The sequence below is a fragment of the Pleurodeles waltl genome, chromosome 7, assembly GCF_031143425.1.
Source record: "Pleurodeles waltl isolate 20211129_DDA chromosome 7, aPleWal1.hap1.20221129, whole genome shotgun sequence".
In the NCBI taxonomy this organism is placed as follows: Eukaryota; Metazoa; Chordata; class Amphibia; order Caudata; family Salamandridae; genus Pleurodeles; species Pleurodeles waltl.
Window position 1 is genome coordinate 1,278,320,343 of NC_090446.1, and position 24,049 is coordinate 1,278,344,391.

General features: G+C 45.1%; 1 protein-coding gene across 1 annotated transcript in view; it reads left to right on the forward strand.

Moving 5' to 3' along the window:
- Nucleotides 1–24,049, forward strand: part of TRIM28 (tripartite motif containing 28) — a 373,881-nt gene that overhangs the window by 84,957 nt on the left and 264,875 nt on the right. Inside the window, exons 7-8 of the mRNA XM_069200493.1 lie at nucleotides 5,462–5,608; nucleotides 21,305–21,419. Coding sequence (XP_069056594.1) covers nucleotides 5,462–5,608; nucleotides 21,305–21,419 — 262 coding nt within the window. The remainder of the gene's footprint in view (nucleotides 1–5,461; nucleotides 5,609–21,304; nucleotides 21,420–24,049) is intronic.

A 24,049-nucleotide genomic window follows, 5' to 3' on the forward strand; every position in this document is an offset into this window, starting at 1 on the left:
CTAGGTGAGCAGCTGCGGGAGATGTCATACAAACTAGCCTCTAGGAGCTTCAGGCAAGGAAAGGCTAACTTAACAAAAGCAACATTTCCAAAATATTTTAATAAAAATACGACCACTTTTAGATTTGATTTTTTATTAAATATATCAATAAGGCTTTGGAGACTGTGGCTGGTTCAGGGCAAACGTTAAAGGGGTCCTAGTTTTCAATGTGCCAATTAAAGCCTGACCAGCGAAATCCCTTTTCAGCTTTGTCGCTGGCAGAACATGCCATTTCTAATGCCACATATGTTCCACTTTTTAGTATTATGCGCCCTACCCTTTAGGCATCAAGATGTGCTTGGGGGTGACATATTTAAAAACGGGTCTGTGTTGGTGAGGTCTGCTACAGTCAGGCGACACGCTGTAGGCCTGAAGCTATATTTCCATTGCCACTGTAGTTGATGGCACAATATGTGCTGCAGTCCACAAGTAGCATTTAACTTTCCATGCAAGGGATGTATTTCAGCACCGTATGCTATCAATGTCTATAAAAGTTGAACCTGGACATTGGGTTTTAAGATAATTTCAACATGATTTAGAGGTCAGAACACACACTGGTCACTAAATAGCCATGTCCCAATGTTAGTTTGATTAAAGAAGGTGAGTCCCCTTCCCCATACCTGACCCCACAACCCCCACTAAAAACGGGTTCACTTTGGAATACTTCTGTTCTTTGATTAGCTTTTGTTCTACCCTTTTGTACTGGAGAGTTACCAAAAAAGCCAATACATCTGTATTCTGTAGCCACTCTTCTGCAAGAGTTTAACACAGGTCGCTTCCCAAGCTCCCAGTCCCTAGAATTGGCCCAAACCATGCTGCATAGGATAATATTGTCCATAGATGAGTCATTGTTAACAGAAATCTAGCACTAAGGCACAAACACGGTGTGGAGATCTTAAATTGCTACAGAAGGTCCTGGCACAGTCTGTGGTTTGTGTGTAGTTTGAGTTTGGCTATTTTTTTTTTTTTAAACTACTTTACTGTACTTCTGTTTCACTAATACATTCCTTTACCTGTTTTTAAAATAAAACACTAGCTGGACTTTGATGGTAATGAGTGTTATACTCTGTCATAATTAGGACTCCCAGTTTTATAGTATTCATTTTTTTCGACATTTCTGTCTGTATTTATCCATTTTTATTATGTATTTACTGAATAAATGAAGCTGCAGTCGGTATTTTTCAACATTTATTTAACTGATTAATGTATACTCGCGTTTGAATGTCTAAAAGGGTTCAGTGGTATACAGAGCAATGGCTTTGTCTGAAAACACTTGCATTGTAGCATAGCATAAATAACTGTAGATCTGCACTTGATTAACTTTAATTAGGAAGTCTATTGTTTTTCATCTCCCCACTTCTCAGTCTGTGCCCCTACTGACCTGACATTCATTATTGACAAACATCATCCAAAGAAGGGCTATTTTCTGCATTTTTTTTGTATTAAAAAAATAAATACAGGCAGGCAAGTAAATAGTTTTCTGTATGTATTTATCTGTAAAAATCAGTAAAAAAATGGAACACTGGGAGCCCTAATCATAATGTTAGAGTTTCTCACCACCTCCTGGCATAAATCTTGGCTGTTGTTCCTTTGTACCCTGAGAGAGTAAAGTGCATTGGCTATCTAATTGGAGGGCAATAGTATTTTGGCAGTGTGACAAGTTGTAAAATGTACCTAAACCAAATGCAACTTGCAAACCTCTACTTGCCCTACTTGGGGGTGGCTCGGAGGGGGGAGGGGGGGACAATGAGGGGGGAAATGGGGAGGGGGGTGATAGCCATAAGACTTGATCTGCTTATGGGAAGTTACAGGGGCCATTCAAGAGACTCGTGCGTTAGACCGTTTAAAGTGACCAGGTGGAATACAAAGCCCTAACATATGCAGATGATATTGTAGTGGTTACTTCAGATCCTTCAGAGGCCCTTCCCATGATTGAAGAACTAGCTAAACAGTTTGGGGCTTGATCAGGTTACAGATTAAATAAGGGCAAAAACCAGATCCTGTGCTCAATGGGAGCTTTGTTTAACGACCAACAGGCCATATCAGATGCTGTGTATTTAGGTGGTCAGGGTTACTGCCGCCCTAGATAGATTGGTAGATTTGAAAATGGCACCTCTATTATATGATATTAAGCAAGAGTTTGGCAGAATAATTATCTTCATCTGTCGGTATTGTGGAGATGCAGCGTGATAAAGATCACTGTTTTCTAAAGGTGCTGTATCTTTTCAGGACTGTTCCATTAGAATTTTATAAATAATGGCTGACTAAATTGAAAAGTGCATGTTTCCGCTTCCTGTTGGGACTTATGAGGGCTAGAAAGGCTGCTAAATATATGGTTCTTCCCAAAACTGCGAGGGGGGTGGTTGGCCCCTAGCTTTAAGCTCCTGCATGCTACAACATCTGGGAATTTTAATAACAGGGTTATCGGAGGGATTAGATCTAGTGGAATCCCCAACAGTTCGAGCTGGCTATGGGAAGCAAGGCTAAAGCAGCTTCTGTTAGAAAAAGCCTCACCCACCAGGGTTACCCCTTATTGGCATGCTTCATCATAGGTTTTTTCCCGGTCAGTCTGCGATACCTCTGGAAATGAAAAAACCAATAGTTATCACAGCCCTGATGGATGTTTGAATGCTTTATTTATTGCTTGTGGGTGTGGTGCCACCAAATTGCAAACTGTATCCCTCTTGTGGGAAGAGGCACTCGTCAATATCAATGTACCTTCAATTTAGACAATACAAGACAAATCACATTTAAAAAAAACATTTAAACACTTGAAGCACACCAGAAACTCTCACTTGGTGCATGCGTAACCTACTCAAGGGTAATCGGACGCTTGTCATAGATCTGCCGAGAGGGGCGTCTGCTTGTAGTCACACACTAAAGATTAGCCAGAGTGTTAGGCTTGTTGTAGTTGTCAATATCCTTGGCATGATGTTATAGAGATAAATAGCTCTTACTTCTTCAAAGCGACACTCCCTCTCTGTACCTAATGCTCACTTCTCCGGCGTCTGAGACACTCAAGCTTAGACCAGAGCAGAGTTCAAGTGGACTGCTGCCTTCGCGTCCCGGCATGCTGCGGCCTACAGCACTAGACTGCTGAACTTTCCAGATGTCCACCTCCCATGGATTAAGGGAGGCGTGCAAAAACCCTTACAATAGGTGTCCCTTGTCAGTGCCGTAAAGTCACAGGCAATAAGGGAGCATTGTATTGATTAGTTTACGATGACGGAAAACAGGGGAACCAAGGGGGATTCTTTTAAATTATAAGACTGTTAAGAGACTACTTATCTTATGTATAATGAAGTTTTACTCCTTGTCAAGAATAGAAACATATGTGTGACTGTACTATTAATGAATGTTTTTTATGAAGGCGCTTCAGTATATGCATTAAAAATTGGATGGACAAAATCTTCGTCGTTCTACCATGTCACAATCTGAGGTATTCGTCCTGGTGATCACTGTGATGTAATGCTTCATCAGCTGGATCCAAGGGATGTTTTCATTAAGACCTACTTAGTGTGTACGTAACTTATAGACCCCCCCTGTTGTTCTCTTTCAAACAGTATGGACTTGCAGGTAATCTCCTTATGGTGTTCTAGGATGACACACTGGTAATCCTCCAATGTGTGTGCTTTTTCTTTGTAATGAGTGGACATTTTAGTAGTAGCACGTCCACAACTCAGGTTACTGCAATGTTCACAGATGAGTCTTAACTTTGCGGGTGTTCATCCCTACATAATGTAGGTTGCATGGGCAAGTGATTATATAAACTGCTTGTTGGGTATTACAGTGTTAGAAGTCTCTGATGTCCCATGTTGTATTGTCATTATAGGTGATCCGTTTGGTAGCCTTTGTTAGATGGCGCACACTGCAGTTACCACATGGATAATGCGCTCTAGGTGGTAGTAGGTAGTTAATACCAACCGCTTTCTTACAAAAATGGCGTGGACGGGTGTGCACAATCATGTCTTTAACACATCCCCCCGTTAATGTGAAAACATGGGTTTAGGGATGTTCAATGAGCCAATGTTACGATTACGCCAATGTTTGTTGATGATCTTGCTTACTTGATTGAAGGCTGTATTGAATCTTGTGATTCATATTGGTGTTTCATTTTTCTGCCTTTGATGAGGGGTTTCCAGGAGGGCTTCTCTGTTTTTGCGATCTCGTTTCATGACCCGTTTAATAATTTTTATGGGGCATTGCTTTGCCTCCAATTTTAATGCTAGATTCTAGGCTTGTTTTTTTATAATCCGATATCTCGGAGCAATTCCTCCTAAGTCTGAGGAATTGTGCAATGGAAGATTCTTTCTCAGGTGGCGGGGTGGGCACTATCAAACAGAAGTAAGCAGGTTTTTGATGTTGGTTTCTCATGAGTGGTTGTTTTAAGGGCTCCATTGGTGGCTATAAAGTTTAGATCCAAAAAGACCAGTTGTTCCTTTCTCATTGTGTGGGTGAATCTCAGGAACTGGTCCTGCCTGTTTAACCACTCTTTAAAAAAAGAAAAACTCTCTACTTGTCTCATCTCCTTTCCAGATGACCAATATGTTATCTATGTATCTTTTCCCCAACACAGTGTGTTCTCTGTATGGATTAGCGGGGTTTAGAATACTCTGTTTCTCAAGATGATGGAAATAGAGACCTGCCAGGCTCGAAGCAACGGTGCTTCCCATGCTCGTCCTGTGCTTCTGAAGGTACAGATTTCCCTCAATCTCAAAATGTTTTCATTAAGGCCCAGAAACAACATTCCATAACCACATTCTGTGGTGTTTGGTAATCCCAATCTATGTCAAAGATGATCTCAACTATACGCAGTGTGTCTGGGTGAGGAAGACTCTTGTATATAGGCTCTCCACATCAAGTCCGATCAGTTTCTCAATTTCTGGGTCAGAGTCTGCCTTTCTAGAGAGACAGTACGTCTTTTGTATCCTTTAGAAATGTATCCGTATTTAAGACTGGGGGTCTTAAAAAAGCATCTGTGAAACGAGACAGAGGTTCCAAAATAGAATTGATATCTGATATAATGGGTCTACCAGGAGGTGTTTCAAGATTTTTATGAATTTTTGGAATGGTGTAAAAGTATAGAGTTACCAGATTTTTATTGATTAAGAAATCTCCTTCTTTTTGGGAGATCCAGATGTGTGCTAGAGCTTGCTCTGCCATACTGTTCATCTTAATCTTAAGGAAATCAGTAGGATATATGCACTTTATGGTCTGTGGATTTCTGCTGGCCACGGTGAGATTAAGTAAATTTGAAGTGTGGATGGGACAAACTTTCCATATGGTCCCAATTCTCCATATGGCGAAGCTAATTCTGTAGTTTTGGTGGTTACCTAGTCTTAATGCATCATTCAGAATCAACATAAAGACAGATTTCAATAGCAAGTCATCTGTATCTGTTCTTTTTCTATTTTGGCATTAGAGGGTGACTGAGGGACAGCAAGAGAAACTGGAAAGACAGCACTGGAATATGACAAAACTGCAGAGACATCAGGAGCACATTCTAAGATTTGCATCCTGGGCCCTGGAAAGTGACAATAACACAGCGTTGCTTCTCTCTAAGAAGTTGGTGAGTTGATTTTAAAGTGTTTGCACTTGACTGCTGCTCAGCCTGAGCACTCCATCGAATTCTCCTCTGTGCCAACATAGTTTAAGCAATCTCCTAGCCTTTTTATGTTAATTTATGTGTTAGTAGACCTGTGATTTTGGATATAGATCTAGAATATCGAGGATGGATTAAATAGTGGCCACAATATTATGAGCAAAATATTGGTTGTTATATAAGGTTTTTCTGTGCCTAACTCCACTATTATGTACCTTGATGATGTACATATTTAAGATACTTAGATGTGGTGTTAAGACTACTAAATCTATACTTGTATACATGTAATTGCTTCCACCATACTTTGGTCTTTATATTGTGGTCAAGTTTTTTCCCCCAGAGTATTGTGACCATTCAATAGTTCATCCTTGATATTCTAGACCAAAAACACAATTTTGTGTCCCTGACTGGAAATGTATTCCTGGTTAGTTGATAAGCTCCTTAGGCCTTAATGGGGGCCTGGAGAGTTGGTGATAGTGAGACTGTACTAAAGAGTTTGGTATTTAACCGGTTCTGTGCCTTGGACGAGATGATCTCATCCAAGGCTACAGTTCCCCTGTGCCTTGGACGAGATCATCTCGTCCATGGCACAGGGGAACTTGGGGGCGCGCTTCCACCCCCGACCCCCCCACCCCCCCCGTGACGTCAGCAAGCGCGCGCTGATTTGTCACAGGGGCCTCCCTAGTTGCGCTGGGAGCTCTGCTTCCAGCGCGATTGAAAAAGAAATGCAAAAGCATTTCTTTTTCAATCACTTGGGAGGCCCGGAGGGGCTTCAAAGGGAAGGAAAAGTATTTCCTTCCCTTTGAAGTCCCTCCGAGGGTTTCAAAAGCCGGATTGCTTGCAATCCGGCTTTTGAAACCCCACTAGACACCAGGGATTTTTTTTTATTTTTATTGAAACTGACAAAAGGGAGCGACCCCTTGGGCAAGGGTCGCTCCCAGGGGGGGCATTTTTTTGAGAAGGCCTTTTCTGCCCCCCCCTGGGGGCAGAAACCTCTAGGCACCAGGGACCATTTTCATTTTTTTTTTTTTTCTTTTTTTTTTATGTTTCATTTCTTTTTTTTTTGGTGGGGAGCGACCCCTTAGGCAAGGGTCGCTCCCCTTGGGGGAAAATTATATTTTGGCCATTTCTGCCCCCCTTGGGGGCAGATTGGCCTATTTTGATGAGGCCAATCTGCCCCCAAGGGGGGTAGAAACCACTAGACACCAGGGAATTTTTTCTTTGCGTGAATTTCACGCAAAGGGAGCGACCCCTTAGGCAAGGGTCGCTCCCTGGGGGGGAGGGCAATTTATTTTAGGCCATTTCTGCCCCCCCTGGGGGCAGATCGGCCTATTATTAGGCCGATCTGCCCCCAGGGGGGGCAGAAAGCTCTAGGCGCCAGGGCAATTTTTTTTTTTTTTTTTTTTTTTTTTCTTTTTTTAGAGATGGGGAGCGACCCATCAGGCAAGGGTCGCTCCCCTGGGGGGCAAATTGTATTTAGACCATTTCTGCCCCCCCTGGGGGCAGATTGGCCGATTTTAGGTCAATCTGCCCCCAAGGGGGCAGAAACCACTAGGCACCGGGGATTTGTTGTTTGGCGCCAATGTCACGCAGGGGGAGCGACCCCGTAGGCAAGGGTCGCTCCCGGGGGGGGTGGGGGCTGGGGGGGGAATAATTTATTTTAGGCCATTTCTGCCCCCCCTGGGGGCAGATCGGCCTATTATTAGGCTGAACTGCCCCCAGGGGGGGGCAGAACCCTCAGGGCACCAGGGCACATTTTTTTGTTGTGTTTTTTTTTTTGTTTGTTTGTTTTTTTCGAGATGGGGAGCGACCCATCAGGCAAGGGTCGCTCCCGGGGGGGGGGGGGGAGAGACTGGGGGGGGCAAATTTATTTTAGGGCATTTCTGCCCCCCCCCCCCCCCCCCTCCCGGGGCCGGCTGAGCTAGAGGCCAAACTCCACAGGTAGGCACTTTGCAAAAAACACCTGTTTTCTGTGAAAAAATATGTTCTGTCCACGTTGTGTTTTGGGCCATTTCCTTTCGTGGACGCTAGGCCTACCCACAGAAGTGAGGTACCATTTTTATTGAGAGACTTAGGGGAACGCTGGGTGGAAGGAAATTTGTGGCTCCTCTCAGATTCCAGAACTTTCTGCCACAGAAATGTGAGGAACATGTGTTTTTTTTAGCCACATTTTGAGGTTTGCTGAGGATTCTGGGTAACAGAACCTGGTCCGAGCCCCGCAAGTCACCCCATCTTGGATTCCCCTAGGTCTCTAGTTTTCAGAAATGCACAGGTTTGGTAGGTTTCCCTAGGTGCCAGGTGAGCTACAGCCCAAAATCCACAGGTAGGCACTGTTTTCTTTCAAAAAATGGGATGTGTCCACGTTGCTTTTTGGGGCGTTTCCTGTTGCGGGCGCTAGGCCTACCCACGCAAGTGAGGTATCATTTTTATCGGGAGACTTGGGGGAACGCTGGGTGGAAGGAAATTTGTAGCTCCTCTCAGATTCCAGAACTTTCTGCCACAAAAATGTGAGGAACATGTGTTTTTTTTTTTAGCCAAATTTTGAGGTTTGCAAAGGATTCTGGGTAACAGAACCTGGTCCGAGCCCCGCAAGTCACCCCTCCTTGGATTCCCCTAGGTCTCTAGTTTTCAGAAATGCACAGGTTTGGTAGGTTTCCCTAGGTGCCGGCTGAGCTGGAGGCCAAAATCTACAGGTAGGCACTTCGCAAAAAACACCTGTTTTTTTCCAAAATTTAGGATGTGTCCACGTTGCGCTTTGGGGTGTTTCCTGTCGCCAGCGCTAGGCCTACCCACGCAAGTGAGGTATCATTTTTATCGGGAGACTTGGGGGAACATAGATTAGCAAAACAAGTGCTATTGCCCCTTGTCTTTCTCTACATTTTTTCCTTCCAAATATAGGAGAGTGTGTAAAAAAGACATCTATTTGAGAAATTCCCTATAATTCACATGCTTGTATGGTCACCCCGGAATTCAGAGATGTGCAAATAACCACTGCTCCTCAGCACCTTATCTTGTGCCCTTTTTGGAAATGCAAAGGTTTTCTTGATAGCAATTTTTTACTCTTTATATTTCAGCAAATGAATTGCTGTATACCCGGTATAGAATGAAAACGCACTGCAGGGTGCAGCTCATTTATTGGCTCTGGGTTCCTCTGGTTCTTGATGAACCTACAAGCCCTATATATCCCCGCAACCAGAGGAGTCCAGCAGACGTAACAGTATATTGCTTTCCATAATCTGACATTGCAGGGAAAAGTTACAGAGTAAAACGTAGAGAAAAATTGATGTTTTTTTCACCTCAATTTCAATATTTTTCTTTTTCAGCTGTTATTTTCTGTAGGAAACCCTTGTAGGATCTACACAAATGACCCCTTGCTGAATTCAGAATTTTGTCTACGTTTCAGAAATGGTTAGGTTTCTGGGATCCAGCATTGGTTTCATGCCCATTCCTGTCACTGACTGGAAGGAGGCTGAAAGCACAAAAAATTGCAAAAATGGGGTATGCCCCAGTAAAATGCCAAAATTGTGTTGAAAAATTGAGTTTTCTGATTCAAGTCTGCCTGTTCCTGAAAGCTAGGAAGCTGCTGAGTTTAGCACTGCAAACCCTTTGTTGATGCCATTTTCAGGGGGAAATCCACAAGCCTTCTTCTGCAGCCACTTTTTCCAATTTTTTTGAAAAAAAAAGAAATTTTCACTGTATTTTGTCCAATTTCTTGGCCTCCTTCAAGGGAACCCACAAAGTCTGGATACCTCTAGAATCCCTAGGATGTTGGAAAAAAAGGACGCAAATTTGGCTTGGTTAGCTTATGTGGACAAAAAGTTATGAGGGCCTAAGCGCGAACTGCCCCAAATAGGCAAAAAAAGGCCTGGCACAGGAGGGGGAAAAGGCCTGGCAGCGAAGGGGTTAAAAGAAAAAAATAAACTACTACTTTTGTTGGCTTTTATTTTGGTCTTGCTTAACCTGCACCACTACAAAAACAAGTGTACAATTAAGTTTGATTTGTCACTTTTTTTTTGCCTTATAGGGACTATAAAGTTCCACAATAATGCAGTTTTAGTCTGGTTTTTGCTACTGTTTTTTTAATTTATTTTTTATAAATTCTCCCATATGTTTGTTTCTGTATATGGCAGGTTGGTTTGTGAACTAAAATTTTAATGTGAACTGGGTATCGGATTGTCATTAACAGTGAAACCATTTGGTGCACCACTAGAGGCAAATATATATTTTGTTTTTCTGAGAGCGCAATAGTTTTGGGCCACATCTTTCCCCATGTGGTGAATATTTTATTAGCTGTCCTGGGAAGCTTTCTCCTTTCCTATGTGGTCTCGCGCAGCTCTTGTTTTTGTAACCCTGATTCCCTTAAGCCTCAGTCGGTCAGCTGCGGTATGCCATATGTTGAGAGGTTCACTGTGGTAACTTTAGGGTCTCGGCCAGCTTTACACACGTCTTCTGGCCTGGTAATGGAGACAACAGCTCTCTTTTGTGCTCCCATTTTAGGCAGGAGGCAGCACCGTCACTCCACACCTGTCCGAAACCTTCTCCACAGCGTTGTGGAACATTCCAATATGGCAACTTAGTTGTCTGTTGAAAGAGCTTCCCTGAGATCTCTGCTCAGCCTGTAGCTGACACATCTGCCTGATCTTTCCACCAAAAGTCCAAAGACTAGCCCCTCACATATTGTCTTCAGAGGCCTGGCTGTCTCTTTTTTTTTATTTTTTTTTTATTTGGGGTCCCTGACTGTGGTGCATTATGTCAAGCTAATTAACAGATGTAGATTTTCTCCCCACCCTTCCATTCCCATGAACTGGGTTTGGCACTGTTAATGCCACTATTGTGTATCAAGGCCTCTTAATCCTCCTGCTAGTGAGCATTGCAATTAAATTGGCCCTGTGGGTTTGCTGTTAGGGCTGTGGCACTTAAAGGCCTGGAGTCTGAGTACGAGCCGAGCCAGGGCAATATAGCAACTCTTAAAGTGCCATAAAAACTGATGGTATGATGTCAGGGTGTGAAAATAGACACTCTGGATGCAGATTTACCTTGATGGGCCCTGTACATCTAAGTGGGAAAAACTGTACTTTACGGCAGATTTTGTCTATAATGTGTAATACAGTTTAAGCACTACACACCTTCAGTGAGCACTATTTTTATACTATTAATGCCCACTCCCGTAAGGCCTACACAAAGCCAGTACCAATTCTTGAAGTCTCTTCAGTGAAAGGGTGCCTTTGTGCATCAACCCGGCTGGCAAAGACTGTAGTCTCACACGTGTAGCCTTCACTCGTGATTGCTCACATATAACTATCAAGAGACTCTTACCCTGGGTGCACAGCATCAGCCTTATCTTAAAAGGTGGACACTGGTGGTTAGTACTCTTGGTCTAAGATAGACTCGCGTAGTGAAGCTCCCTCACAGTAAAAGGCCAAAACCGAATAGTCAACTGCACAAATTCCAGGAGGAGCCCACTTTGTAACACTAACTTACATGAAATCTTCAACAAATCTCAGCCTGTATTTGGCCTTGGAGAGGTATGGTATGCCTCCCAGGAGCTACACAGTAGGTTACTTCAGCTGACCGGTCACCCTGAATGAACAAGGATGACTCAGCTGAGGTCTGCAGAATATTCTGTGGTGGGGAAAGAAGAGTGGGGAGTATTTGTCACAACAGTGTCAAATCCTTACCGACAGGTCTGTCTAAATCCCAAGTAATCCTTTTGGGCTATAAAAGGGATCATACCGGAGAAGTGTACAGTTACTGTGCATCTCCTGTCTTAGCACGTAGGCATCCTGCTTTGTTTCACTAGACTTCTGTCTTCTAGTTTTCTGTTAGACGTAGGAGAACACTGTTTATTTCCCTGTGACACTCCCACAGATACCCCCAGCTCTTAAAAAGCCAAGTTTAGTTTTGCCAAGAACATTTGTAGTAAGGCAAATAACTACTGAAAGTGGGTAGGGCAACAACTGGGAACTTTTATCCCTTTGGTTAGGGAGTGCCCAGGAGTAACTGCCACCCCCTAGCTAGTGCCAGGCATAACTTCGGCGGAGCCCCTTTTACCCCCTTACTGCCGGAGGAAGGCCCAGCTGACTGGTGAGAACCCCAGTTGAGCGAGGATGAGATGTCTGAACCCATGGCCTGTAGCATAGGAGATAGCCGCGGGCTCGACTTGTTTAGTCTCCGGGCGGAGCCACTGCGGCACCTTCCGGGCCCCACCAGGGGGGACCTGCATACAACTACTGCAGCTGCCGCGCCACCCAGGCTGAGGGTGGAAATCGGAAGCCCACCACGTGGACGTCAGCAAGGCTTCTCCTTAGGAGCAGCACGGAGCCCTGGCAGCGTGCAGTGGTGACTTGAGAGGGGCCCCATGCGCGGCTGCTGCCCTATATAGGACAATTGCAGAGCCCGTGGTCCTTAACTAGAACGAGGACAGCAGCCGCAGGCTCTGGTGAATAAAGAAAGAAAAAAAAACGCAAAGAACTGCAGCAGGGAGTGGCGGTGACCCGAAAGTGGGATTTTGCGTGAGGTTGCCGCACCACTCAGAAAGGAGGAGGAACCCACTGTCTACGAGGGCTGTTTCTGTGGTCCCCTTAAGGACCATACAGAGCCTCAAGGGTGTGCAGCGGCGACCTGGGGCAGAGGTCTCCCGTGCAGCGGGCACACTGTTCAACCCGAGGGTTGTGGGGCCCTCACGATTGACAGCAAGGGGAACAGCCACAGGCCTGCTTTGGCAAGCCTTCATCCCGCTTGCACCTCATATCTAGTGGCACCTTGGTGACACCACTGGAGCCCCGGTGAGGAAGTCTTAAGTCGGGCGGTCGCAGTCTCCGATTCTGGGACTGAAGGCAGACCCTGCGACTTCCATGGTGAGTATTAACTGCGGACCCATTCTCTTTCACTCATCCCCACCAGAACCGACAACATAGGCTGCACTCCCTGAGCTTGGGGCGCCACACTGACGTCCTGGGTCAGATAAGGTTTCTGCCCATCTCAAACCTTGCCGCCACCAGTGCCAGCTGGGACCCCCCCCCCCCGACTGCCCCTTGCACCCAGTGGGAACTGCTGAATGCTGCATATGTCCGGAGGGAGACCAGCAAAACTCTGGCCCTGCCGCAGTAACTAAATACTGTCCCTACAACACTGGGCCTCTGGTTTTGTTCTCTACCGGCTCTTCTGTTGCTCTTCAAACTCCCCACTTCGAGGCGATGTCCCCTGGCAAATTATCTGGCAAGTCGTGTGATAAAACTACACACCAACTACTCTTCTCTGAAGCTATTTTGGAATGTGACCAATGTCCTCTTCTGCCATCCAATACCACAGACCCCCGCCCAGACACTGCCATAGAGCATATTCTGCAGGAAATCTCTGCAGTAGGCCCGCCCCCCTGGAAGCAGTGTACTCTAATATCACAGACCTAGCAGCAGACTCTAAGTCAATTTGGGTGGACATTGCAGGCTTTCAGGCCAAAGTTACTGATCTGGATCTCCATCTGCACACTGTCGAAAGGCAGGTAGCAAACCTTCCGGATAACGAACCAGAACTGCAATACCTCTGACACAAAATCACGGAATTAGAGCACTGTAGTCATAGAGACAATGTCCACTTTTTTGGCTTGCTGGAAAAAACAGAGGGCACGGACCTGAGGGTAGTCTTTCGTGACTTCATCCCTGCCTTTACGGGCCTTACCTTTTCCCCCATTCTGGAATTCCAACGAGCCCATAGGATCGGCCCCCTCCACAAACATACTGCAGAGAGGCCCTGCCCCAAAATTGCCTATTTTCTATGCCATGAGCAGGCCCGCCAGCTGTTGACAGCTGCGAGAAGCACATGGTCCATACCAGCAAGACAGCCAGATCATCTGTATTGCTGTGAACTTCTCCCGAGAGATGAATGATAAAAAGGAAGGCATTCCTTACACTCAGACCCTAATTGCACCATCTTAACATCAAATATGGACTTTCTCCACCAGCCAGAATGTGGGTAATGATGGATAGAAAATCCAGGGACTTCTTCAAACCTGCAGATCTGCAGTCTTTCTTAGTCTCTCCACCCAACCTATGGATCAGGAATCCGTTGTTTTCATGACAAACCCCACCTCTGCCACACAACCCTACTTTACATACGCAGCTGATCCTAACGACTTTTGCATTCATTCTGCAATGCAAAAGAGGGGCAGATTCATGGACCGCCCTCAGATCTCAGGATGGGAGAGATGGCTCTCTAGGCAGTGGCAAACATCACCCAGGGGCCGCTCAGAGACGGAGAGAAATCAAGGTCCCCCTTTTAGCCCTCGCCCCCTGCTGACTGACTCACTGGCATGTCCCTTGGAGATGTCTGATGGACCTTCTACTCTCCCCCAGCGATTATACAGAGCGACCGTGAGTTGAGCTCTAAGTACCATACATGTTTATCTGCGCTATTGTTGTAGTGTATCATTGTTATCTTTGTTCTTATTACTGCTGTTGTTATTGATGATGTAGCTATAACACTAGTTTGGCTGGGGTCGCTGCCCCCCCCCCCCCCCCCCCCCCCCCCCCCCCCCTCCCTCCATTATTCCACCTTTGGGCACCTTTAGACCCAGTACAAATTGATAATGGTGGGTCTTCCATTTCATCTTATCTCGCGCACCCCACGGTTTATTATTGCATTGTAGCACTGCCCCTATATCTGAATTCTGTACTTCTAGGATTCAGGTCCTGCTCTGCTTACCGGGGGGGGGGGGGGGGGGGGGGGGTAAATAAATACCTAAACACCAACATAACAAAATAGCAAAATATAAATATCAAAACAAAATAAAGCCAAGCACAAAACACAAACGAGTACCAGCACCAAGCACTGAACATACCAAAGACAACCAAGACCGTATCCCTCACTCCGCTGGGCTATATATCTCGTTATCATACGGGGCTGGCGGCCATTGGGCGAGCCCCCCCCATCCCTCCTACATTCCCAGTAACCTATATGGAGGCCTCTGCTGCTCACCTTGTTCACCATCACCGTGATCCTCTAAGCGCATCCCCGCTATGTCTAGGGAGTACCCTATGATACCCGTCCTTTTTTTGCTTTCTCTTGGATCTTCCATATCCTGCGTTATTATCACCAAGATCAATGGGCACGCCTGTGCATTACTCTGATACCTCCCTTAGCCCAGCCCCTACCCACTCACCAACCTGGTTATTATGTGTCCTAGTTTTTCCCGCCAGGTCTGCCCCCCTCCCCCTCTCCTCTGGCACGACCGGCTGCGGGTTTCGCAGGATTAGACCCGCGATTTAACAGAACCAAGCTCCCATGAGATATCCCACTAGATCCTGTGATGAACCTGGACTACTTTCTCATCTCTCTCTGAGACTTGTATCTCCCTTCCGTTTGTTTCTCTCCCACTTCTTTTCTTTGTCTCTTTCTCACGTCCCTACCCATTACCCACCTTCTCCCTATTTTCTTAATCCTCTCTTCTTTGCTTGGTTCTACGCTCCGGAGTGCGATCACGGCTCTCCCACCAAGGCTTTAACTTACCCTCCCACTCGTTACATCGTATATCCCACCTCAACATAGATAGCTCGAGTAATCACACCGCACTTCATAGACGTGAAAGTCCCAGTCCTGTCCCATCAGACCCATGTGGCAATTCCGGGCATGGGGGACTACCCTCCCGCTGATGAGTGTCTTGGAACGTTCATGGCCTCACGCATTCTATCAAAAGAAAGAAGGTCCTATCCTACTTTCAATCTAAGCGTACCGATATTGCCCTCTTCCACGAAATGCACCTGTCTCCCTCAGAATCTGAAAAACTACACCGGGATTGAGTGGGCCGGGTCTTATATAGCAGTAGCACACTGTCCACATGAGGAGTCTCCAGCTCCACATGTAAATGCGAGGCCGCAATACTAATTGATCGGGAGTACACATTTATATGGCCGGTCCACGGAACGCAGTCCAGGCTGGACTACTTCCTTGTTTCTCTTAAACTAGTCCTCGTGGCTAGGGACTCCCGGATCCTGGAAGCAGCGCTATCTGACCATGCCCCAGTGTTCTTAGCACTAGAACTGGGCCTTATATCTTCAGGTCCAGGCCATGGCGACTGAACGTGTCTTGGTATTGTACACTACAGGGTAAGGATCACCTTTGTGTCCATGTCGCTACTTATATAACTGACAATAGAGGTTTGGTTTCTTCCTCTCAGGTTTTCTGAGTAACGGCTAAAGCAACAATCAGAGGACAACTTATGAAAGATGCTGCCCTCGCTGAACGCCAAGAGCCGCTCCCGTTGACGAGACCTAGAGGAGATAATAATATCATGCACTTGAGAATACTCTGCGAACCCCACCTCCCCGGCCACACGATGTCTCCTCGTAAAGGTGAAAGTGGTGTTTAATGCCCTCTATTCCTCTCAGGTGGAATATGCACTACAAAGGATGAAGGACAGACATTACGAGCAGGGGGAAAGGCAGGGAAGCCCAACTATGCCAGCAAGAGGCAGCGCTAGCCATCCCTGCTATACGAGATACTGATAGTACGCTTCTCACACACCCACAGGACATAGCCGATGCATTTGGGTTCTTCTACCAGAACCTTTACACCCCAGAAACTGCAGTGGATCCAGACCGTCTAACTCTGTTCTTTGAGAAGGCCCGAATACCCATTCTCACGGAAGAGGAGAGGGGGGGGTTGTTAGGAGAGATCAGGCCATCTCCAACTTACCCTAATATAAGGCCCATGAGGAGGATGGTTTTCCATTGGAATTTTACAAATGGGCGGGACATGAAACAGTGGAACCGCCCCCACCCCCTGTATGAAGCCTTACAAATGCGCGGAAAGGACAGGCTGTTTGAATCCGCTTTCCAATAGGGCATCCATATCGGTTCTCCCAAACCCCAGTAATGATCCATTACTATGCGGCAGCTACCAACCCATCTCCCTCCTCAATGGAGATGTCAAGATACCGGCTGGTGTCTTGGCATGCCGTCTCAAAAGTAATTCCATCCCTTATTCACCATACTCGAGTAGGATTTGTACCCTAGAGATAATCTAGAAAGCACAAGCACATACAATTTGGACTACTAGAGACTCCACAGAAGATGTTGTGGCGATCTCCCTTGATGCTGAAAAAGCCTTAGATAGGATAGAATGGTGGTACCTCTTCGAAACCTTAAAACGTTACGGCCTAGGGGATAGCTTTATCAAAAAAGTCCACTGGTTGTATGACTCCCCCCATATTGCAGGTTAGTTGTGGGGGTTTCCTCTCTGATGCGTTTGCCGTTAACTGAGGGACGCGGCAGGGATGTCCACTATCGCCGCTGCTATTCCTTCTAGCTGATGAACCCTTAGCAGCGCTCATATGAAGCTCCCCCTCTATAGCTGGCGTCGCCATCCAGGGTGGTCGCTCCGTGATCTATTTATATGCCAACATATTACTTACGCTCACAGATCTCACTCACTTGCTCCCAGCACTACAAGGTATTCTGACAAATTTTTAAGCACTATTGGGATATAAAATCAACTGGGGCAAAAGTGAAGCCCTACCTCTAACCCTGGTGACTACGAGTGCAGCTGCAACAGTCTTCCCCATTTCATGAAAACAATTGTGCCTCAAATATCTAGGAATTCTCATCAACAGGGCTTGGACCATATAGTACAGGATAACCTAGAACCCCTGCTCATGTGCACCCAGCAAGATTTTGCAAAATGGTCCCAACTGGGACTCTCCCTTTGGGGGAGCTACTGGCTGTCCGAATGGTAACTTTACTCCGCTGAACATGTCCTTGGGATGTTACCACTGCAGGTACCTTTATCAATGCTAAGGGAAGTAGAAGCCCCCATAAGTAAATTCGTATGGGGCTCCATGCGGCCACGGCTTTCCAAACCCACGCTCCTTGCACAATGTGAATGCTTACTGATAGGTGGGGAGATGTTTTGACTGGGAGGGCTGGCAGAATAAGGGTCTTCTAACTTCGACCAACTCCTCGAAAATGGGCTACTAAAAACGTTTCCGGAGATGAGGGCTGAATTTGGACTCCCTAGGCACTAGTCCTGGCAATATCAACAGCTTTCACATTCTTTATAGCCTCATGGGGACTTGCCCGTGTACTCTGCACCACTCACCGGTGCTTGACTATCTACGAACCTGGGGCTCTTTTCGTGGAGTGATGTCTGGCGTGCACATGCTCCTGAACCAACACTTATTCTCTCTCCCCCTTCTAATATCCCTCCAGGATAAATAGCAAACACATTTACGGGTAGAATATGATGTGGAAGAATGTACTGCTCTGATGGAGGTCCGGGAATGAGGTGTCCGAGAAGCACAAATTAAATTCAATCACTTTAAAACCCTGCACGACTGGTACTGGACACCCTAAAAGCTTAGATCAGCCGGGCTTTTGCCCCATACGCAATGCTGGCACTGCCCCACCCACTCTATGACCTATTGCATATGCTGTGTGATTGTCCAACTATACACCTGTACTGGGAGGCAGTTGGGGTCGCGTTGAGGGACGTATTCCTGTTACCGCCCTCTCTCCCAGCACCCTTGCTTCTACTGCACGATACTGGCAATGCTAAGGATATGTCCTGCATGCAACTCAATCTTCTTTATACAGCGCTGGCGAAGGCTAAACTTTGTATCCTGTGACATTTTCGAGCAGCAAACCCACTCTCGACACCCAACCCCCCACCCCAACCAAATGATGAATGGCTATCGTCTATGTTCCAAACTGCTGCCCCGAATGCATTATTTATGGCATTCTTGGCTGGACAGAGGTGTTCCTACAAACTTGAGCCCACTTCCTCCAGCTCGCGGATAACTGAATGCCCCCCTGCCCCCAAATTTGCACCCCCGCCGCGGTCGCCCTCCCTTTCTTACTCCCTCCCTTTTCTTTCCCTCTCCCGCTTCCCTCTCTGGCACTCACTCCCCCTTTTCTTCCTCCCTCTCTTTTGCACTCTATTGTTTCTCTTCTCTTACTCCACGCTTTCTGATTTTTCATTCTATAGCTCACTCCCCCTTCCCTTCCCTCATACTTATGTGCTCCCCTCTTCCCCCTCCTCTCTGCATATATTTCTTTCTTCCTCAAACCTCTCTCTTCTACTTTCCTCTCTCTTCCTTTCCTCCCCAAAACGGATTATAAGCCCTACCTTTATCCACTTTGCATCTATTCCATGACAGTTTACTCTCCTGTCGCCACAGGACAAGAGCTCTCACTGATAACTATTGTCATTTGACGCCTCTGCTTCCTTACTTATCAGGGGTCCTAGTATTATCAGGGTCACCCCCTTATAATATAATGGTATAACAGACCTGTACCCCTGAGACTATTGTAGTAATGAGCCCTGGTGCTGAGCTGCCACTTACATCCCTGTTTATGGCCGTTATTAATATTATATAGTGCCCTGCCCTTTCTTTCTGTTGATGGTAATGTACAGGGACTTGACACGCAGTTACATGTTCTAAAGCTTTCATTACTCACATTTTGTATACGTACGGCACGGAATTATATCACTGTGGTTCAGGCACTTACGATTGTCAAAATGCTGAGTGTACTGTATTGAAGGAGAAAGCTCATGATGTCCCTTTGTATTGTAACTGCCATGCATGATGTTACTTCCCTATTTGTAATCCTCAATAAAGAATTGTGCAACAAAAAAAAAAACATTTAATGATGGTGGTACTGCATGCAAGACAGATGGACCTCATTTAAAAAAAAACTGCAACCTAAAGCTCAAATAACTACACTGCTGTGTTGTTTTTGAATACCTGCATCCCTGCCAACCTAGAATGTTCCCATAACCAGTGCATTCTGAGATTGCTTCTTGATCCAACACATCATTTTATGGCAAGTTGGTTCTTGACAATAATAAACTAAATGTATAATTCTAATTCCACAGTCTTTGAAATGGCTTCTCCTGGTTCTGACTACAAACCAGTTTTTCCAAATTCAGCAGGGTCAGAACATCCGTCACCACATTTTGAGGGATCGTTCATGGTCCATTCTTATTGAGCAAATAAGACTTGTTTCGATTTTGGAAATAATAGGAAATCCAAAGAAGTACGTATAGGATAAGTCTGCTTCGAGAGACAGCCTAGCAAGGCCATGTCTGGACACTTTCAGCAAGATGAACCTTGTGGCCAGCTGTGCATTGGCATAGATGTCTTAGCAAAATCTAGTTATTGCAGGCATGCCCAGAAGATATATGTGATGGACCTCATTGTGCCACACGCTATTTAGCATATTTGTCCAGGATCTGTCACAATCCAGTAAGAGAAAAAGTGGGTAGTGGCAGTTGTACTTTATCTTGTGTAGTGTTTCCCTGTCCTCAACATGTTTCGCTGAATTACTTACTTGGCACATAATCTTGCCTCAGTATTTTTATACTGACAAATCCCCTCTCAGATGCCCCTCTCCCCCCTGTGTTTTGAAGGGTGGTAGCTCTTGTGAAGATTTTAGAAAAATGTAGATCTGTAATTTTGTATGTCAGTTATTGTGCATCTGAATGAATTCTTGAGATTGTCGATCCTCTGGAGGCACCATGTTTCACTGTTGATTGGGATACCCAATAACATATCTGCATATAATGTAATCTCTCTGACTTTGCCTGAGCTTTGGTAAATAATTTAAGAACATCCTTATGAAGAAGTCTCTAGTTTAGGCCAACTTCACCCATTTCTGTGTATGAAGCCAACTTTACTTGATAAAACACCTTTACAAGTTGTCGCTTAAGGAGGGATATGGAGTTACATTAATGGTTATGCATATTTTATGGCTGAGGGTCCAATTTATTAAAATAAAAATAAAAAATAAATGCTGAATTCACACACATTTTACCAATGTTAATTCAGTGCACATTTAATGATTTTTTTTAATTTTCACATACTGCAAAGTTAATTTCATTACCTATAAAATTAGCTTTCCTGCTTGCATCTGAAAGTGGCCCATGCTGATCTTGCCCTTCGTTGTTCAAGGGTCCAACTATTGATTGCATGTAGGTTTTATTTCTTTGTTAACCTCTTAAATATCACAATGCCTTGGAAAAATAAAATATGGCATCTTGAGTGTGTGGCGTTGTGGTCATTGAGTCAATGTCATAGTGAATTATGTTTGTTATTTTGAGCCCAGCCACTTGATGTGAATCTATAATAGATTAAAAAAAAAAAAAATGCTTTATCATTTTATCTTATAACCCAGTGCAGTGATGCTCATCTTAATGAGCTTAAGCAGATGAAGGCCTGAGTCTGTCTTGCTGCTTTTCGACCTGTGGGCTTTAATAGAGTGCTGAATCCTTGAGCCATCGTGCCAGCAAAGTTGAACAAAGTGATTTTGAAGTACTAACATGTAACCAGATCCTTCCTTCATGCTCAGAGCTTCTCTTCCTTAGCGCTTCTGACCTGTTATACTTAAGTATATTTAACCCTCTTCATTCTGTTTAGAATACTGAGAGGTTGGTGAATGCAGATTCCCTAGCAATGCCGTCGAGACAGTCTGATTTTGTTATTATGCTGCTCTTTAGTCCTATTTCCTTCTTACTGTTACATGTGACCTTGCTCCCTTTTTTCTTTTCTGTTATTTTGTATATTTTCTTTGACCTGTCTTTCCGCTTATGCTGATCCACTCTTGTGCATGTTGTTTTTAAAGTAAAACATATTTGATAATTCTCGTGCCTTTGTATTTCTGTCCCATTCCATAGATATATTTTCAGCTACACCGTGCTTTGAAGATGATTGTGGACCCAGTTGAGCCTTTAGGAGATATAAAGTTTCAGTGGGATTCAGATGTATGGACGAAACATGCAGAAGGATTTGGTGAGGGCAAAGTCATTTTGCAAATTTAGTTGGCCTTTTACAAGAAAGTAGGCTTATCGTCAATGTAAATTAAAGAATCTCAAGTTTTATACTTGTGCTTGAACATTCCACAACTAGACTTGGCAAACTGTTCCTTCTCTGCTCTTAACTCCAAATAAAAGCTCAAAAATAAGTCTTGTAGGTTGCTATTTTGCTTGTTTTGTAAAAGTGCAGTATTTTCTGTAGGAAAATTGATTATTATATGGGGTGGACAATTGTCCTAATTCAAAGGACACGACCACTACATGCTGAACCTGTGTTCAATCCTTGGTAATGGCAGCTAGTCTTAAAGCAAAACAAAATTGCAAAAACAGTTCTTTAAAAAGAAAAAAATCGGCATAAAATACGACCGAAATGCAGTAAGGGCATCCAGAGTTATGAATTGCTAAAGATGTAAGTGAAAATGGCACCAAAAGCAATAAGTGGAATTGCTAGTCTATGGAAGTGGCAGACTGAGACTTAGGAGCAATTTGAGGCAGAGCACAATGGAGCTCTGGTTGAATACAACAAGGTGATTGGTCCTGCTGAAAGGCTGCAAGTCAAAAAGTTTGAAAAGGCTTTTAAGTCCAAATACACAAAGGAAAAACTCTCCATGAGCGGGCTGCTGCTAAAACTGTAACCTCTGCCATGGAACCAAAGACCGGATGCTTGAAGCCGGTTGGTTCGACTGGAGCTTTGCTGAGTTCTCACGGAAAACGTTCTAAGTCCCAATACAGAAAGTCTGTTGGTTCTAGGAGCCTTGATGGCAGGATGAAGCTGAAATTCATTTATGCAGGTTGGATACTTTCACTCACGGGTGTTCCTGGAGCTCTGGATGAAACATTTTCAAAAGTTTCCAAACTTTGTTCTTGTGTCCAAACCACCACAGGAGAACACTACTACTAGTCACACAGGACGTTAGCCAACTGCCCCATGGAGGCTACCTATCTTTCCTAGGTACGAGAGGGAGCAGGTCCAATCAGTCGGGGATCCTCTTGGGTATCAGAGAGCAGGTCTAGTCCTTGATCTGATTTTTCAACAGGTCCAGAAATTATTCTGAGGTGGGTTCCTTGAGATGTCACATTTATGCCCAACACCAGCCGTTTTTTCAGTAGTTCCTGTTTGCCTTTCTTCAGACAATCGCACTGTGGCCCCTCACTCTCAAAATTGGAGAAATGCTTTGCTCCTTGTGCAGAGCCTTTGCGTCCACCCAGAAGTGTAGTCTGGCTAATGTGCAAGCCCCTTCTTCTGGTCTCTTGAAACTGGTTGTGGGGATAGATTTCTTCACACTGAGTTTGGTTCCAGTTTGCCTAGGCGGGCAAAAGATGGGTCCCTTCTAAGTGTCACCTAACATTTGCTTTTGATGGAGAAGGCCCCATTGAAGTAAATTATCTACCATTGTCCTTCCAAGCTGGTCAAACATATCTTTGAATAGAGCCTGTAGCTGGTACAGATCAGGGGCTCTAGATTAAATTGTATAATCCATACTTTGACTTTTGTATGGTGCCAGCTACTGCTTGATCAGTGACAATGTTGTTTTGGGCTTAGTCATTGCCATTTCTCACACTCGTAAATTGTATGTGCCATACCTTGTGGAAGGCAATGTGTTCTTAGGGGGTGGCCTATTAAGTATTTAAAATCAGATTTTCCTAACTGTTGGAATGGTAAGCTTAACAGGTCTGATCTGTTGCTGTCGGGCAACACAACGTAAGCCTGAAGCCATGTCTTAAATACCATCCATAGTGGATGGCACAACAGTTTCTGCTGTCCACAAGTGGAATTTAACTTTACATGCATTGTGTATTTGTGCACCATATGCTAGGGCCAGGGCCACTGTAAATAAATGATTCTGTGGTGTTGTCTGCATACTTATAGGTTTGCTGCATTTCCCACATTTTATTCCCCATACCCACCTCCTTTCTTCTTTCTCCCCCCCCTTCCATTAAGATTATTTGATCCCAGCACTTGCCAATGTGCTGCTTAGATCCACATATGCCCCCACATCCCCGCGATAGAGGGCCATGTCTCATGGGTCTCCACACAAGGGACGCGCTGTGATGACAGGTCTTCCATGCACCCTGGAAAACGCCAATCAGACTTAGACCAGCTTCATAATAGGGCGCTCCGCACTAGGCCACTGACGCAAGCGGCTGGGAGGGAGCCCGAATAGGTGTTCTATATGACTGCTCCCTTTGAAGTAAGTGCCGGGGGTGAATTTTGGAATCTCTTGGGAGCACTGTAGCCCCTTGCTCTGAGCAAGATGAGTCTTTCCTTGTTTTCAAGTTTTCACTATAGGTGCCTTGCTACAAACAGGCACGTGTGGGTTAGGATCTCGGGAGGGAGCGGGGTCTGATTTTTACAGCTGCGGAGGCTCTATTGAAAATGCTCTTGATCTAGCATGACGAATAGTAACCTAGACAGATGCCTGGTGTGTGTGTTTGCTTATTTATTTAGATATACAGACCGCTACACCTTTAATGAAGTCATAGAGAGACCGGGCATCTCGTATTTTTCTGCTTTTAACTCCTGCTAGAGCATACTTGCCACTGCTTTGATGGGAGAAAGTCGAGGAAACTGCTAAACCTGTAATACCACCCTATGGCATTTGTTTT